At 42.6% G+C, this 16405-nt stretch overlaps 1 protein-coding gene across 1 annotated transcript in view; it reads right to left on the minus strand.

Moving 5' to 3' along the window:
• The window catches only part of FRMD4A (FERM domain containing 4A), a gene marked incomplete at both ends in the record, with an annotated part of 384638 nt that extends 370985 nt beyond the window's left edge, over nucleotides 1–13653 (minus strand). The window contains one exon of the mRNA XM_080354261.1: nucleotides 13609–13653. Coding sequence (XP_080210387.1) covers nucleotides 13609–13653 — 45 coding nt within the window. The remainder of the gene's footprint in view (nucleotides 1–13608) is intronic.
• Nucleotides 13654–16405: the final 2752 nt, after the last annotated feature.

Genomic DNA, 16405 nt, shown 5'->3' on the forward strand with positions numbered 1-16405 from the left:
CCTTCCATACTGAAGGAGGGAGGGGGAGAGAGGGGGGTTTGCATCCTGCCACAGATGGCAAAGATCACCCCACCGGATGCCGTTCCACATTCCCTGAAAGCTTAATTCTCAGCTACAGTTATCTCAACTTCTGCCCTGTAAATGCTTCTTTTCCCAGGGTTAGAAGAGAATATTTTAAAGAAAGACCTCCTAGGGCAAGAGAGACATCAATTTCTGCTTCCCACCAAAGCCCTTCACATTCCCAAGAGAAACTTCTAAAGGGAAACATTCCCCAAAACTGGGGACCATAATATGAATGCGTAGAAGCAAAAATAAAATTTGCTTCAGCAGCGGCCTGTATCTTGGGACACTTTGCATTAGGTTTCAGATGAGAATATTGCTAAAACCAAACTTAAAGCAAAGAGGGATTTAAAGATCTAATACTACTTCTCTTGCACTCACTGATTTAGGACTCACTACAGCCTGTTCTTGCTGCTTGCCAGCAGGACACCTTCAGATAATTTGATTCTAGCAATAACATAACACTTCTTCTAATCATGGCAGACTCCCCAGCCAGATGTTGTGCTCTGGAAGCCCTCGCTGTGGTTTCTCACGCTGTGGTGCCTTTGTAAATGCTGCAGCTCATGGCTGCCACGTACAGCACTACATGATAAAAATTAAGACACTTTATGTGAAGCCTTGAATGCTTCTCCGAGGGGAAGCTGCCTTCTTATTTAGACTGGCAGAGCCAGAACTTAATCTAATAAAGCTGTAGTGGAAAAGACGTGAAGGAGAGAAAACTTTTTTCTTCTTAGAAGGAGATGTTTCCAGCCTGGAGGAATGAGGGACTTCTTACTCCCTTAGGATTGCTCACATGTTTTTGGAGATCCAATGGGAATCATAAGCTGTGGTTTGTTAAGAGAGAAAATACACTGAGCAGTGCTTCAGGGGGCCAAAACAACTTTAAAGGATTCTGATGAGTGTATATGGTGACCTGCAGGTGATGTCTTCAGACGAATGAGGTGTGACCAGAGCATCTACCAGGCAGCTGGTGTCTGAATGGTTACCTGGTACCACTAACCAGCCAAACATCCCCAGGGCCTGCTGAGATAGGGCAAGGGGTGATGGTTTTAAACTAAAGAAGGGGAAATTCAGGTTAAACATGAGGAAGAAATTTTTTACAATGAGAGTGCTAAGGCACTGGCCCAGGTTGCCAAGAGAGGTGGTAGATGCCCCATCCCTGGAAACTCAAGGTCAGGCTGGATGGGGCACTGAAAACTCATTTTGTTGACACTTTGTGTTAACATGAACAGAACATTTCAGCTGGTCAGTGACTAATATTCAAAACATTATTCTCCATGGTTGATTTATTTATCTGCAGCATAGTACAATTAAGAGAACAAGCCACATTTCAGCCAAGGAGGCAGCAGTAAGACAACGATGGTGCTGCCTTAGTAGATGTACATCATAGTGAGATGCTCAGCCTGCTCCTCACAAGATGTGGGATCCCAGCTGTATGCTGCTTTCCTATCTGTGCAAGCTTCCAGCTCCCTTTAATCACAGTTCACTCTCCTCTGCATATTCCTCTCTGTCATTCTCCTAATTCCTTGTGTTTTCCCCAACACGTTTGGGGCTCAGCCCAAGCACTGCACTATACATGTTGTGAGACATCTTTGTGGGTCACCTTTTCAATAAGTATAAACCCAACCTGAAGATGAATCTTTACACAACAAGCATATCCAAAAGCTTGTTACACAAATCAGAGAAAGATACTGGAAAAAGTAAACATATAAAATAACATACCATGAAATGAATAAAATCCACAAGAACACACAAGCAGCAGTATGAAATCTATTTCCTTCAGGAGTTGTCACCTGGTCACATTAAAGAGCCCAACTAGACCTCAACAAGAGGTTACATGGAAAATTAACCATTATTATGCTGCAGCTGGATTTCTGTCTGCATTTAACGCAGAGCACCCAGCATGGCTGTGACTAGATGTCTCATGGAGAAATTTAGTTTCTCTCTCTGCTTCAAACTTTCAACAGCATTAACATCATCAGAATTGCTGTTTGTCCTGGGTTGAAACTCTGTTCTCTTTAACTTGGTGGGTTTCTTCAGACAACAACAGAGATATGAAAGAAAGTCTGAACAGAACCAGACCAATCTGCAGTGCACTGCAGCCGAATTTTGTTAGATTTGACTTGATCTCCCCTCCCCAAAACCTCCCCTGCATCCCCTGTGCTTTCCTTCTCCAGCATCCTTAGCCCCTCGCTTGGTCCTTTGCTCATGCTGCCACCCGAGTTACATGCTGTAACCATCAACCATTATGTCCTTTAGGTACAATTAGACTTTTACCATTAGATAACCTGAACTATGAGAGCAAGTGTTCAGCCTAGGGAAGACACAGGGCATCACTTTAGATCACACCTGGAATATTGTGTCCAGTTCTGGGCCCCTCAGTTCCAGAAGGACAGGGAACTGCTGGAGAGGGTCCAGCGCAGGGCAACTAAGATGATGGAGTGGAGCACCTCCCGTGTGAGGAAAGGCTGAGGGAGCTGGGGCTCTTTAGTTTGGAGAAGAGGAGACTGAGGGGTGACCTTATTAATGTTTATAAATATGTTATGGGTGAGTGTCACGAGGATGGAGCCAGGCTCTTCTCGGTGACAAACAATGGTAGGATAAGGGGTAATGGGTTCAAACTGGAACATAAGAGGTTCCACTTAAACTTGAGAAGAAACTTCTTCTCAGTGAGGGTGACAGAGCCTGGAACAGGCTGCCCAGGGGGGTTGTGGAGTCTCCTTCTCTGCAGACATTCAAACCCACCTGGACACCTTCCTGTGTAACCTGATTCGGGTGTCCCTGCTCCAGCAGGAGGATTGGACTGGATGAGCTTTTCAGGTCCCTTCCAATCCCTGACATTCTATGATTCTATGATTACGTTGGGTGCCACGTACAGACAGTGACTTGCAAAGAGGGAAAAAGTTGCAGCAAAACAGACTTTGGTTTCTCTGAGCACCCTGAGAGCTGATTTTTCCTGTGAGCCAGGCACTGGCTTAAGAAATGATAACTCAAAATGCCACTTGCGATGAAGCCAGTTTCAGATTCTATATCACCAATTCTTTCTTACCTTTGAAGCCAAATGCGAAGCCCTGAACAATCATTGCAACTCCACAGTGAGTTTAACGAATGTGCAAAAAATCCAGTGATGTCAAAAAAAGGACAACAATATAAAACAGAGCCACTAACCTTCTGCCACTGAAGCTACAGGACACATTTTCTTTTATTTCAGCACGAGCAGATTCAGATCTAGAGTATTCTCAGAAGGAGAATCTTAGAATCCGGTCATAGAGTAAAATTAATACCAGCTGATTGATCAAGATTTTACTGATTGCTTTTCTTAAAAGTAATGACAGTGAAAAAAAAAATAACATGTCTTTGTTTTCCATCTCTTCAGCATTCATTGCTGTGGTTTCTATCTCTGTTTTTTATATATTTTAATAGTCTTTGCCCTGGAGAAAATAGTTTCTTGATGTTACGGTTGACCTTTTGTGTCATTTTTTTTCCCCTGAAGAAGGTTTGCTCCCCCTAAAAAAAAGGGGAAAATAAAGCCAACTCTTTTTCTTTAATCCTAGCCACATCCTACCTTTAAATGAGTGTAAAAGTTAACCAGATTTAGGATCAGCGTTTTCAGTTTTCCCAACAATCATTCCTATATTAAACCATGATTCTACAAGAATAAATGTCTCCTTTTCAAAAATTGCTTCTTACTTGCTCACTGGATTCCTGTAAGGTTTTGGCCTAGCTAAGTGTAAATTATCTTTTATTGAATCCCCCTTCTGAGTATTGGGGATGGCAATGATACTTCTGGTAGGGAACACGTGAGGAGGAAAATTCTCACATGGGTATTTAGGATCATACTGTATAAACAATTACAGCATTCAATGTCTGCAGAAAATCAAGTCACAAATCAGCAGTGAATATCAATTATACATCTGCTGCATCGCAGAGGCAGATGGCACTTTAATTGTACATCCGAAAAATTATGGACAGTTTTCCCCACCCCAGCCTCATTGAAATAGTGGCTTTAGCACCTAAAAATATCAAGGGAGGGTACATACGCCATGACTCATTTAAGAATTCATTTTGGTCTTAAAATAAATATTCCACCAGTAAACCAATAATAACCTCCAAGATTCATAGCTCACATGCAGCAACTGTGATATCTTGATCTAGGTAAAAACTTTTGTCGATGAAAAGCAATAGGGTGACCGTATGGGTCACACCACTCAGCTCAGAGTGTGAAATCATCAAAGAGTTTGAAGATCAATGAGCCAAATTGTTTTGATTGCATCTATAGGAACTGGAAGAAAATGTCGTGGAGATAAGCAGAATAATATGGATTTACACTCTTCTCCCTGCTTGATCCTGAGAGAAGAAAGATCAAATCCTTCTCTCTCAGAGAGGAATGGTTTTCTGCAATGAGTGAAGTTTTATGGAACTTGAACAGACTCAGCTACAGCTACTGACCATGGAGAAATCAATTGACACCAGCCTACATATGAAAGAATAACTCCGGTTACCCAGAGACAGTTATGGTGCTAATGCACAAATACCAGAAGAGTCGTGAATCCTTACTTAATTAAAGATTATTAAAAATTAAAGCTGACTGCTGGTTTATTCAGAGATGACGATATATTGTTCTGTTTGCATAGGCTTTGGCAATTAAACAACCCCTGTTTCATTATACATGAACAATAATGCAGATTTCAAATAGGATTTGTTCCTTACTCCCACAATGTACAAAGCCACTGGGTTTTTCATTTGTCTGCATGGTCACACAGTCCTAAAATGTCCAGTAGCTCTCTAACTTCGGTTTAAATTTCATCATGGAAGTGGACAGCACTAATTTCCTCCTTTCCTCACCAAATGTACTTGGGGCTACCCACAACAGACATGTTTTACTTGCAAAGTGAGAACAAATGCATATTCTTGGGAGAAATGTAGGAAGGTAATGGCTGAAACCTGTATTTGGAAGTGATGTCTCAGATGAGTTACTAAACAGAGACAAACCAAACAGGAACATTCAAACCAGGATCCATGTCCAAGACACCAGGCACCTCTGGACTTTGTAGCTAAGATTTAATTCCTTTGGATTAATCAAAGCTTTAAGGGAAATTCTTTATTTAGCTCTTCAAATCTAAATGGTGCACCCGAAAATGAGAAACTCCCTAAAATGATCTAAGCACTACCTGACCAAGGAAGTCTAGTAGTAAGACTTTGATGAAAGATTGGGTCAAAGCATTCCCACAATACAAAAGCATTTGCATTGGAAACAACGTAAGCAGCATGTTTAATTTTTTTCTTCTTCCAAGGCAGCGTAGAATAGAGACGGCATCTGATATTAGATATAGAGAAGGAAAAGAATTCGAGAGAAGCAATCCATCAGTAGAGGATTCTGAACAAATAAGTCTTTGATTATATAGTGCAGGGAGAATGGTGACAAAATGAGTTTCTATATCAATCAAGAGGGCAATACAGGTCTATTCATATGGAATTACTTAACTCCTGACCCCAAAACAAGATTTCGATGGGGAGAAAATAAACACTGCTAGGAACTTCAGAAAGTAACAGAACTTCCCCATCGTTTTTCTTGTGCCATCACTGTATCTTCTGCTGTCTGTAATTTTGTCTATTTAGAGCTGAAGTGCTTCCTCACAATCTCATTAAAGCCAACAGTCTCAGAATACTGATTCAAGGACTTTTGCCCATGTGAAGCACTCATCCTATTTTAAACACATGATTAAAGAAAAGAGTATTCAACATAAAGCTATATTTAATATAGTAAATAAGTGCTATTATTATTAATACCATGTTAAAGGAAGGTACTAAAAAATGTTTCTATTAATCTTCTGGTTTCATTAAGACTTTCTTTGTCTTAAACTAGAAAATAAGGAATTCTCAACCACACCAGTCTGCTAGAGGAGGAAATACTATTAATCCTTCTTAGATCTGTCATTTAAAAATTTTAGTTTTCAGTAGAATTGTCACCCTGCTGCTCTGGGGACTCTGACCTACAGAGCAGTTTGATGGATAACACTAAAATGAATCTCCCTACAGCTCCTGCTTGAGCTGGAAGTTAGAAGCCCCTCTGAAGGCAGTAGGATAACTAGAGAAAAGGCTGATTTCCACCACCAAAATCCTGGAAACTCAATCCAAGTCTGAGATATCAGGACACAAACACCACTGGTACAACATGTAGCAACAACTGTCCCCATTTGCCCCACAGCCACCTACCTGCTGTGGATGTTTTGCTGCTAAAGAAGCCAACACAAGGGATCAGTTGGGTCTTCGCTCAGTCATTGTCCAGTCCCCTGTGACTGACAGTAAGAGCACAACCTGTGCCAATCCTTTGAGAAGGTCAACATTTTTGGCCACATAAAGCTAGATAATCATCCTTGCAAACACTTTAATTAATTGGTCTCTGGTTTTAAGAAAGTAGGCAAACTCTAATTCCCTGAAAATCAATGTAAATGCAGAATAATTGAGAACAGTCTTTGCTCCCAGATCTCTGAAAAGAGACCAGAACAGGGAAACTAGGTTTTTGAAAAGCTCATGCCAACTTTTTTTCTACTACAATAGCTTATATAACAGCAGTAATAATGACCTTCACTAGACATTTCCTTGGGTACTAATGACCTGCGGTTAATGGCCCAAGGCATAGTTTTATGCAGTCAACTATCACAGCCAGCAATTAATTACCAGGAAATACAATGTACTTTGACCACTATGGCTCATTAGCCTCATATTCAAAAACGAAAAATATTTCATTCTTATTTACTGTGAAGTTGTCCTGGATTTTAATATATTAGACTAAAAAAAGCTTGAACCTGTATTAAGCCCAATATATGTTCTATACCACTCCTCCATTAACTTCACACAAATTATGGGGAGCCAAAGCTGAGTCTTGCAACATGAGGATCAACACAGTCTTCCCACAGACAGAAAAATATCGTGGAGCAAGGCTCTGTGTGAATTCTGCTTCTGCACTAGCAAAACCATCCTAAAAATAATTTTCAGCTCTCTGGTGGCTGCAAATGGATAGAGGGGAGGGAGGAGAGTAGAGGATGCACCACAGAGAGCAACTCTTCATGGGCAAGAGGTGGGCAGTGTGTGTTGAGGGGAAGGCCAGGAAGGGAAAGGGATATTCTGTTCTTACTGAATTTTGCAGTGCCCCAATATCTCTGCAACTGATTTACAAAGAACATCAGGATAGATTATTTTTGCACTCAGCCTTATGCCCTCCTGGTTTACTTCCACTCATTAGATTTTATTGTTCCAGCAGGTTTTCTGCACTATGTCCGGAAAACAAATCACCTTGTCCTCAAGTCTCATTGTTCCTGGTGAGTTATTGACATTTCATCACAAACACTAACTTTGGGGAGTTCTGAAAAGCTAAGGCCAGGCACTAGAACTAGCACTAGGAGGTGCTATCTTTCATTTGGGGATTATCAGCTTTAATCCTTTTATTTTTTTTTATTATGGATAGCTGTCAAGTTTTCCAATGCATTTTATTAAAAATAACCAAACAAACAACAAAAAAACCCCACACCAAACCAACCAACAAAACAAAACCAAAGTGACATTATACTTTTATATGTTGTCAAAAGGAGTTGTCATATTTAGTGATCTTTTCAATCTGTTAATATGTTACTTTCCCCCTAAGTGCAGAAAGGCTCCAATTAATCATAATGATCATTCACTCAAGTGCCCAGTAATTCTCTTCTACAAATAGCCATGCTCTATAGTATCATAAAAAAAAATTAATGGCCGCTTCTCTGATGAGATAATTTTATTAGTCACTCAGAATGAGCAGCTGGAATAAAAACCACAAGACATATTAATAATAATAACAATAATAAAAAATAATAAACCAGTAAACCCTCTTACTCCTGTTTTAAAGCATAGTAATAAATAGGAGAATTCAGATACGCAAACATTATGGTCTGCTTCTTCTACAGCAAGTTCATGCAAAGGGACAAGAAAAGGAAAATTGATGGCATGCACTAGGGCAGAATCAAAGGCATAACAATTTTATAGGCCTCCAGCTCAGATGGGTAAAAGGTGACATCCACCACAGGAGAGCCAAGAGCAATCTCAGGGAGTGTTTAATCTCCTTCAGCAGAATTAAATCACGGTGTTTGAAGTCTTACTGCAAGTTTATGGAGGCATATAGTAAAGTTCAGATACATTTCAGTGCTACAGAGGAACTCATCAACAAGAAACAGCTAAATTCCCAGTCCATGGTAGCAAGCAGCCACAAAGCACTGAGCAGGAATTTGCTGCTCTCACCCCATCCTCCAAAAGAGCAAACAGCACAGCTCAGCTATTTGCTGCTCATGAAGCCCATTAGCAAATTACTGCCTGGTTGGAGCAATAAGGAGCCGGGGAGGAGGGAGATTCCTGCAGCACGGCTCCTCCTCAGCGACCTCCAGGTGCCGTGGTGCATTATCGTCTCCAGCCCGGACCTTCTGGGATGCAGCCTGCACACCTGCACGGTGCAAATATCTGCAAAACGAGCGCTGAGAGGGGCTGCATAATCACCTCCCCTTGCTGTTCAAGTATCCCCACAGACCTAATTTTGGGCACGAAGCTGAAGTGGGCCAGATGCCAGAGGTGCAGCCAATTCCTCAGGGAAGCCGTTATTCGTTCCCAAGCAATGCTGCTTACACCCAGATCCATGTATGGGTCACACACTGCTGACACGTCACACTGCTTCAGCATCAGATGAGAAATACATTAACCCCTTACGCTGTGCAATGGCAAGAAACGAGTGGGGTTTATTTCGCGGATGGAGCGTGCCAAGCTTAGCTTTGCTTCTAGGTCAATGTGGTCTGTAGATGAGGTCGCAGCAAGGAGATTTGAATGTCAAGGGCTTTTGCATACTGTCAACATAGAGATAATTTAAGCCTGAGATGAGAGAGACAGAAAATGACCTCATCCCTTCACTGTAACCTTGCTGCTCCCCAAGGCTTTTATATGATCCTTCAAGCTGAGCTGCGCTGTTGCAATCTGTCTGGAGGTTTGAATGGTCTGGAATGTAGTTTTATAGCACAAAGAGACAGTCCTAGGTCTAAATAGGGCTTAGAAGCTCTATACCTTTTTAGTTACCCACCTTGCCTACATGAGGATAGACTTCAGGCATAAAAACTTACCAGTCAAACGTGAAATAATGGATGGAACACCCAGAACATTGTCAAGTCCAACACCTCAGAATCCAACAAAGCAGGCCATAGCCCTCACAGCATTTAGTAATGATGCAGTTAATATCTGCGAGAGTGTTTTAAAGGAAATCCTACAGAGTATGGTGCTACATTTCACAATTGTCACATTGAGGACATTCACATTGTTTTGGGGACTGCAGCGTAGCTTTGGTTGGGGGATGGAAGGATGATTCAGGAGAACCCTCTTTAAAAGGAAGACTGGAAGCAGAGCAGCATTTTCATTGAAGAATGACACTCAGATGATAATTATTTACGCTAAGCTTTAGAAAGAAGGTGGTTTCCACATGTCCTCGTGTTGCAGGTGTCTGCCTTAGACACCCATTGCAACGCCTTCAACCCAGCAGAACAAGGAAATGCTGAGTTTGGCATCCCAACAGTGGGTTGGCCAGCCAGCTTCTTGCTCTTCATTGTGAACATCATGTCCTGAGTTTATGTTCCAAATTTCATTGGCAGCCTTTTCCCTCTTGAACTATAGAGGTGAGTCCCATGTGGTTAGCGTTACCTAGAATATCTCACATCCACCTCTACTCCAGCAACAGTTTTGAATGCAACTCAGCCACAAAATAATGAATTTTAGAGTGTGAAAGCATTATACAGTGCTTTGAAATGAAAGATGTTTCTCCAAACACAACAGTTCTCATTAATTTACAAGTGTACTTGTTTGCTAAATGGTACATTGTTACTTCTTCAAGAAAAGCATTTATATATACAGAGCAGAGAGCTTATAAATACAGTAAAGATTCAAATTGATGGAGGGAGCGAGAGGAGCTGGCTGGAGCTAGATTTTCTGGAAGCAGAAAATCATGCTCTTCTTCCCTACCATTATAAGATTATTTTGGATTAATTGGTATACACTGAGCTGTATACCTTGCTCATCTGAACCTCTGTTGTCATTTAACACAGATTAATTAGTGCTAGTGCTATGACCTACAGTAGTTTGAAGGTCAAGTCCCTAAGATCTATTTTCATGAGGCACAGTAATGTTGTCTCAAGAGATACCAGATATCATAACTTATTGTGCTGTTAAAATCTGTGCAATCAATATGTCTGCAGCTTTAAAATTTTACAGTATACTAATAAGATAGACATAAAATCCTACTAGTATTGCACTTACTCCCATCAACATTAATGATTGTAACACAGCAGGTGTTATCATTCCTAAGAAGACACTGTATTTGCTATTTCATGCTTAGGTGCTCCTCCCTTTTGGTTCACAGAAGCTGAGGAAGCTCAGTTTTAATGATTTGATAATGCTACAGGCAGAGCCACTTTGGGCAGTTCAGCCCCATTTCCTCCATGCTGAACTGAGCAACATCCCTCATCTGCTGTGGTCTCCGGAGCAAGGTGGACACAGGAGTCCTACAGGCCAGGCACAACCAGAGTCGTTCCTAATACAAGTCATTTACCTGAACGGACAAGTTGCAGTTTTATTTTCAGATAACTGTCTTTGTATGAAAACACTATCTTTATGTTGAAAAGAATACATGTTTAAGACTGAAATTCTCCTGCACTGAGCCTTTTTCCTGGCCTTGGAGAAAAAAAAAGTCACTAACAAGCAGAAAAACAGAATCATCTTGAGTGTTTAGGTAGCTAGAAAAAAAACAGTGAAATAAAACTAGGTTCAATTTAGTTTAATTCATTGTATGGTCAATATTTATTTCACTAAACTTGAGCAGGACCTGTCCACCTAAGTCTGAAGGTTTAATGAGATTCTTCGGTGTTCTAATGGCTGCACAAGATCCACAATGACCTGTTGTCTGGGAGCTGCCTTAGGCCATGTCAGCTCCATGCCCTGGGTGGCATTTCCCAGGCACAGATAAGTCATCGTGAGCTGTCATCACATCTGGCACCCAGAAATGCTATGTGGTCCCATGTGCAGCTCTCTCTGCTGGGACATACTGATGCTAGATACCTGTGTCCTGTGTCCTTCTATAGGAAGGAAACCCCATACCCTGGAGATGCCCATCTTTCTTAATTGACCAGAAAGGAGTTTGCGATGAGCAGACTCCTAATTTGGGTCACTCAATTCAGTGCATGAAATTCCAGGGAAGTCAATTAATGGTTCTGTACCTTGGTTTCTTTACCTGCAATGGAAAGTGCTTTGAGGTATCCCACAGAGAAGGAGTTATTTTCAGACTGAGTATGATGCAGCACTGACAAATGCTGCTGACAATTAGGTCTCATAAAAAGTGGACGGTTGGATGAACATTCTGCATCCTATTGCAGAGGCAATGCAGTACTAAAATACCTCTCATTGCTAAAAGAAAACTCTCTCAATTGAGAAAGCCCATCAAAGTACTAAAAGCTACTTCTGTGGACTTCCCGAAGACATCTAATCCTTTAATTTCTGAGGGGTGGCAGTTTTAGAAGAGATTCCATTATAGCTGGTCATTGTGGGATGAATTATGCAAGGATTTATTATTGATTCAAGGGTAGCCTGCTCAAGCATGCAATCAAAGCCAAGGCAGAGCAGAGGGGAAAGGATGAGGTTTCCATAGCTAAGCTGATTCATGACACTAGAAAAATCTAGGGAAAAAGCACTAATTGGCAAAAAATGGAGCATTTTACACATCAAATCACCTTTTCCACATCCATAACTAGCCTTTAGTACCAGACTATTGTAAAGCAGAGCCTAAGGAGTTATATGAGTCCTCTTGAAACACAGAAATAAATCCTCACCACGTCAACCATCCACGGAGTCAAAGGCAGGAACCCCTTTGGCTGTGGACCCCCAACCCAATTCATCCTCGTAAGGCTGGGAGACCACAACAGCCCTGCCCAGGGCTGTGCCCAAGGTCAGGAGACCCAAGGGATCCAGGCTACAGGCCAGAGCTGTATTAACACCTGACACATCTCAAAATGACAAGTGGAACAAGGCCACGTAGCCACAGAAATCCATGTTTTATGAGGGAAAATTTGTAGGGAGCTTGGCACCCTACCAGAGTTTGACAAGGTCTGTTCAAGGAGTACAGAGGAGGGGGAGGGAGAAATTTAAATTGAGAATTAAGAAGGTAGTAAAACTCAAAGTATGTACAGCCCAAGCAATGACACAAGGGTGACAGGTGCCCATCAATTTGTCTTTGAAAGAGAAAAAGAAAGAGGCTATTTAAAAAGCCAGGAAGGCTGGAGGTAAGCAAATGGAATTTAAAAAATAAAAGACCTTACACAGCAAGTCAGTCACTGGCAAATATAAAACAAGCCATGCGGAGGCTTAACAGCGTGTTTAGCATTTTGAGTAATGGACATAAAATTTGCTTTTCTCAACTTGACCTTTGTTAACAACCTTAGGCACTACAGGGTTATTATCCTGCAGCATTCCCTTTATTGAACTCATCATATCTCTGAGTGCTAGGGACCATTTCCTAATACAATCAGAAGAGAGATCAGTAGTAATAATTATATAAATATGTATAATGCATATATATCTATGCATTCACACACGCGCGCACGCACACATGCTCTTTGCTTATAACAGCTCTCCAGAGGAAACATTACAGTGACATTTGGGCAGAAAAGCATCCAGCAGAGATCTTACACTAAAACCATCCCTGATGCTGCTGCATAGAAAATGGCAACAAAAGTAGAAGAGGGGGAAAAAAAAAAATCAATAAAGCTAGACAGCAGTCTAATACCTCACCAAAAGGGTTTATATTAATTGCAGTAGGACAGTGGCATGTTTCTGGATTCAGCCACGTGTTTTGCTAAATAATCTTCTTTGAAATATTATAAATATGCAGAACTTTGAGAAGTAGGTCAGTGGCTCAACATGTAGCAGCAAATAGCTCAGATAAATACTAGTCATTCCCCCATGGTCTGCAGTCAGCAGCAGGTCTGACATACACTGCAGCTTATTGAATGGCGATTCACTGCATAAGGGGGTCATTCCCCAAATGACACAACATCCGAGTATCTGGTCACAGCTAACAACGCGCCTCTCATCTAACAGAGAAATCACGCTCTCCCTCTCATCATTTAAGTTGTCTCAAAGTCAGCAAGGGCAAAAGCAGGAGAAGGCAGAAGGACGTGAGAATTCAAGACACTGATATAATGAACAAAATGAAAAACTACAGCTCAGGATAAACCCCCGAGTGCAAGCATCAGCGCTGCCAGAAAGGTGACTTCAAAATCCTGCTTTGAACATTGGTCCAGATGCCTTAAAACCCATTGCAGGGGGAACATCCCCCTGCAAGCACCAGATGAGCCCTTTGCAAAGTTCCTCGGGACCTGTAAAAGCCAAGCGGTGGCTCATGCAAAATCCTCCCGTGGATTTGGTGCCCTAAATCCCAGCAGTGCAGCTCCCCTCGCCCACCTCCCCCTTCCCAAACAGATTTCGGCAAGCACTTACCATCAGCAAGCTCAGAGCAGACTCGGGAGCACGCTGCACAGCCATCGCCTCTCTTCCTACGTACAAATCCTCCCCACGACTCGGTCAGCCCTCGGCCCTCCGTCACAGCAAAGCATCCACAGAGCCCACAGCTAACTGTCGGGAGAGAAACCCCAAATCAGGGTCGGAGAGCATTTGCAAGAGGAGGAGAGGATGGATGAGGGGGTGGGGAGGAGAGGAGGGAAGGAAATAACCTTCTCAGCCAGGGAAAGAAGCTTAAGCTAGGCCAAATTTTACACTAGAGAGAAGAGGAAAATGAAATGCAGAGCCTGCTGGAGAAACAAGATATCGGGAACTGCAGGATATTTAAAGCTCAGGCACACGCCGTCACAGCGAGCAGCAGCAACGCAGGACACATATCAAACACCTACATGACAGGTTAGGTCCAAGCCATCCTCCCCCTGCCCCAGCGTACGGACTATAATTAATTGCTTTTAATTGACACTCTTCTTTCTCCACCTAAATAAATGCCTAGGTAGCATAAAGCAGCCATGCCCCTGACTCTGCATCTTCCTCCCTGCCATGACGATGCTAGTGCAGAAACAATGTCAAATATTGGAATGTTCCGCTTCCCACAGGGTCAAACTTCTCTCTTGTCGCAAAGCCCTGCTTCCCCTGCGTTTGAAAGCAGACGCCTGCATAATACAGACATGAGGAACGAGTGAGAGGAACCACAACCAGGAAGCACTCAGCTTTCACTTGAGAGCAAGAATTACCTTTATCACGTTCAAGCGAGAGCTGGGTTATGCACTGACCCTGTTCACCTTACTCCCCCCCCTGCCCAAGAAAGTCTTGTCTTCCTTCTCCTCCTCCTCCTCTCCAAATGGCCTCAGCTCCCCGTGGAGCTAACACACTTCCTAGAAACATGTAATTACACAGGCTGTTGTGTTAGCGCTCTGATCATTCTGCCTGTACCGCATGGAGACGGCAGCCAGGCAGCCCCCCCCCGCTTCCCTCCCTTCATAAGGCAAAGTGCTGCCATCACCCCCCAGCCCGAGCTCCATCGGCTCAGGGGGCTTGAGGCAGCTAATTGTGAAAATGTGGCTGGTTAAGACACAAAGACAAATTAGCCTTGAAAATAAGCCCCTTGTTTAAATGTGAGATGTAAATGGAAGATGGCTTTCTGAAAGCCTTTAAAAATAAATAGAGCATCCTGCTAGCAAGGCCAGTAGTCTCACATACTTGTGCTCAGCAGACCTGTAGGACCCCTATTTTTGTAGGGCTCGAAAGACTTCTGCATGTTAGTGTATCAATTCTTGCATCTCCCCTCTGAACAAGCAGAATTTTGGCTTCATTTCCTAAAATGTTAGGCTTTATGTAACGACAATGACTGTTAATCCTCCAACTCCCACCTGCACATTCCCCCCACACACACACTCCCACCCCCATGATTTTGGAACCCAATTAAAAGTTTCAGACACATTCAACCAGAGTTGAATTCTCTGACACATGTCATTCCTTCAACTTTTATAAAAATTGGCAGCAGGAGAGAAAAGATAATCAAATTTCTGTCTCCATGAAGGAGTACAGCAGTAATTCAGCCCTTGCGCTCTGCAGGCTACATCTGGTGGGTCAGCTGTGGTGTGTACCACACTGGAGTTCTTGTTGGCTCAATCTCTCCTTGCTCATCTATCACCGTGTTTTAGCAAATGGTACACAGTGACATGGGGGATTGCAGAAATCACCCTGGGATGGTCATCTGTGGCAGACACAAACTTCTTGGCACACAGTTCTCTGATCCAGGGGACTGCTCTTCTTGTAAGACATGTATCACATGTAGCATGGAGGGTGTTGGTCTCTTCTTCCAAGTAACAAGTGATTAGACAAGAGGAAATGGCCTCAAGTCATGCCAGGGGAGATTTAGATTGGATATTATGAAAAATTTCTTCACAGAAAGGGTTATCAAGCATTGGGACGGGCGGCCCAGGTGCTTGAGTCACCATTCCTGGAGGTGTTTAAAAGACATGTAGATAAGGCTCTTAAGGACATGGTTTAATGCCAGAGTTATGTTATGGCTGGACTTGATGATCTTGAGGGTCTCTTCCAGCCTAAATGATTCTATATAGAGAGGCTTAGTTTTTTTCATGTAAATCCAGAAATCAGTGCAACACCCCCAGCCCAGATGCAGCACCAAGCCTGGGTGTTGCATGGTGATGGAAGGGGCTTCCTTCCCACAGCAGGTTCTCCACCAAGAGGTGTGGAAGGCACTCACACACAGAACAGACACCTCTCAAGAGAAAGTGAAGCCTCACTCATAGGCAACCAGTAAGGAATTTTCTGGGTTCCTCCCTTATTGGTTTTGGGTTACAGACATCAGCACTCAAGGATAGTCCCTTGCATCACACCCGAGGCCTGACCTCCTTCATGGCAGTGAATGTAGCTCCTGCAAAAGCAGACTTATGCCAGCAGACAGGGTTACTTCCACCCTTAGATGTAAGTCATCTCCATTGACGGAGAATAGGCGCCCAGCTTCTCAAAAGCATTAAGGTACCTAAGCACCAAGAAGCTCTGGACATCAACTTCAATTAGTCCAGAGAGCTGAGGTAGAGTTTCATGGTGTTTGCTAAACACAGAATCCATGTTGGCCATCTGCACTGGGTTATTCTTCAACCCACAGTTGTCTGACACTATGAATTATCTCACACTGTGATCTGTTCCCTTCCCTCCAAAGGAATTTGGCTTCATCCCTGTTGTGAGGAGTGGGGAAACAAGCTACTTAAATGTTTTTTTTAAGTGGAGAATTTGCAGAATAAAAGAT

This window comes from Nesoenas mayeri (genome assembly GCF_963082525.1).
Source record: "Nesoenas mayeri genome assembly, chromosome: 1".
Lineage (NCBI taxonomy): Eukaryota > Metazoa > Chordata > Aves > Columbiformes > Columbidae > Nesoenas > Nesoenas mayeri.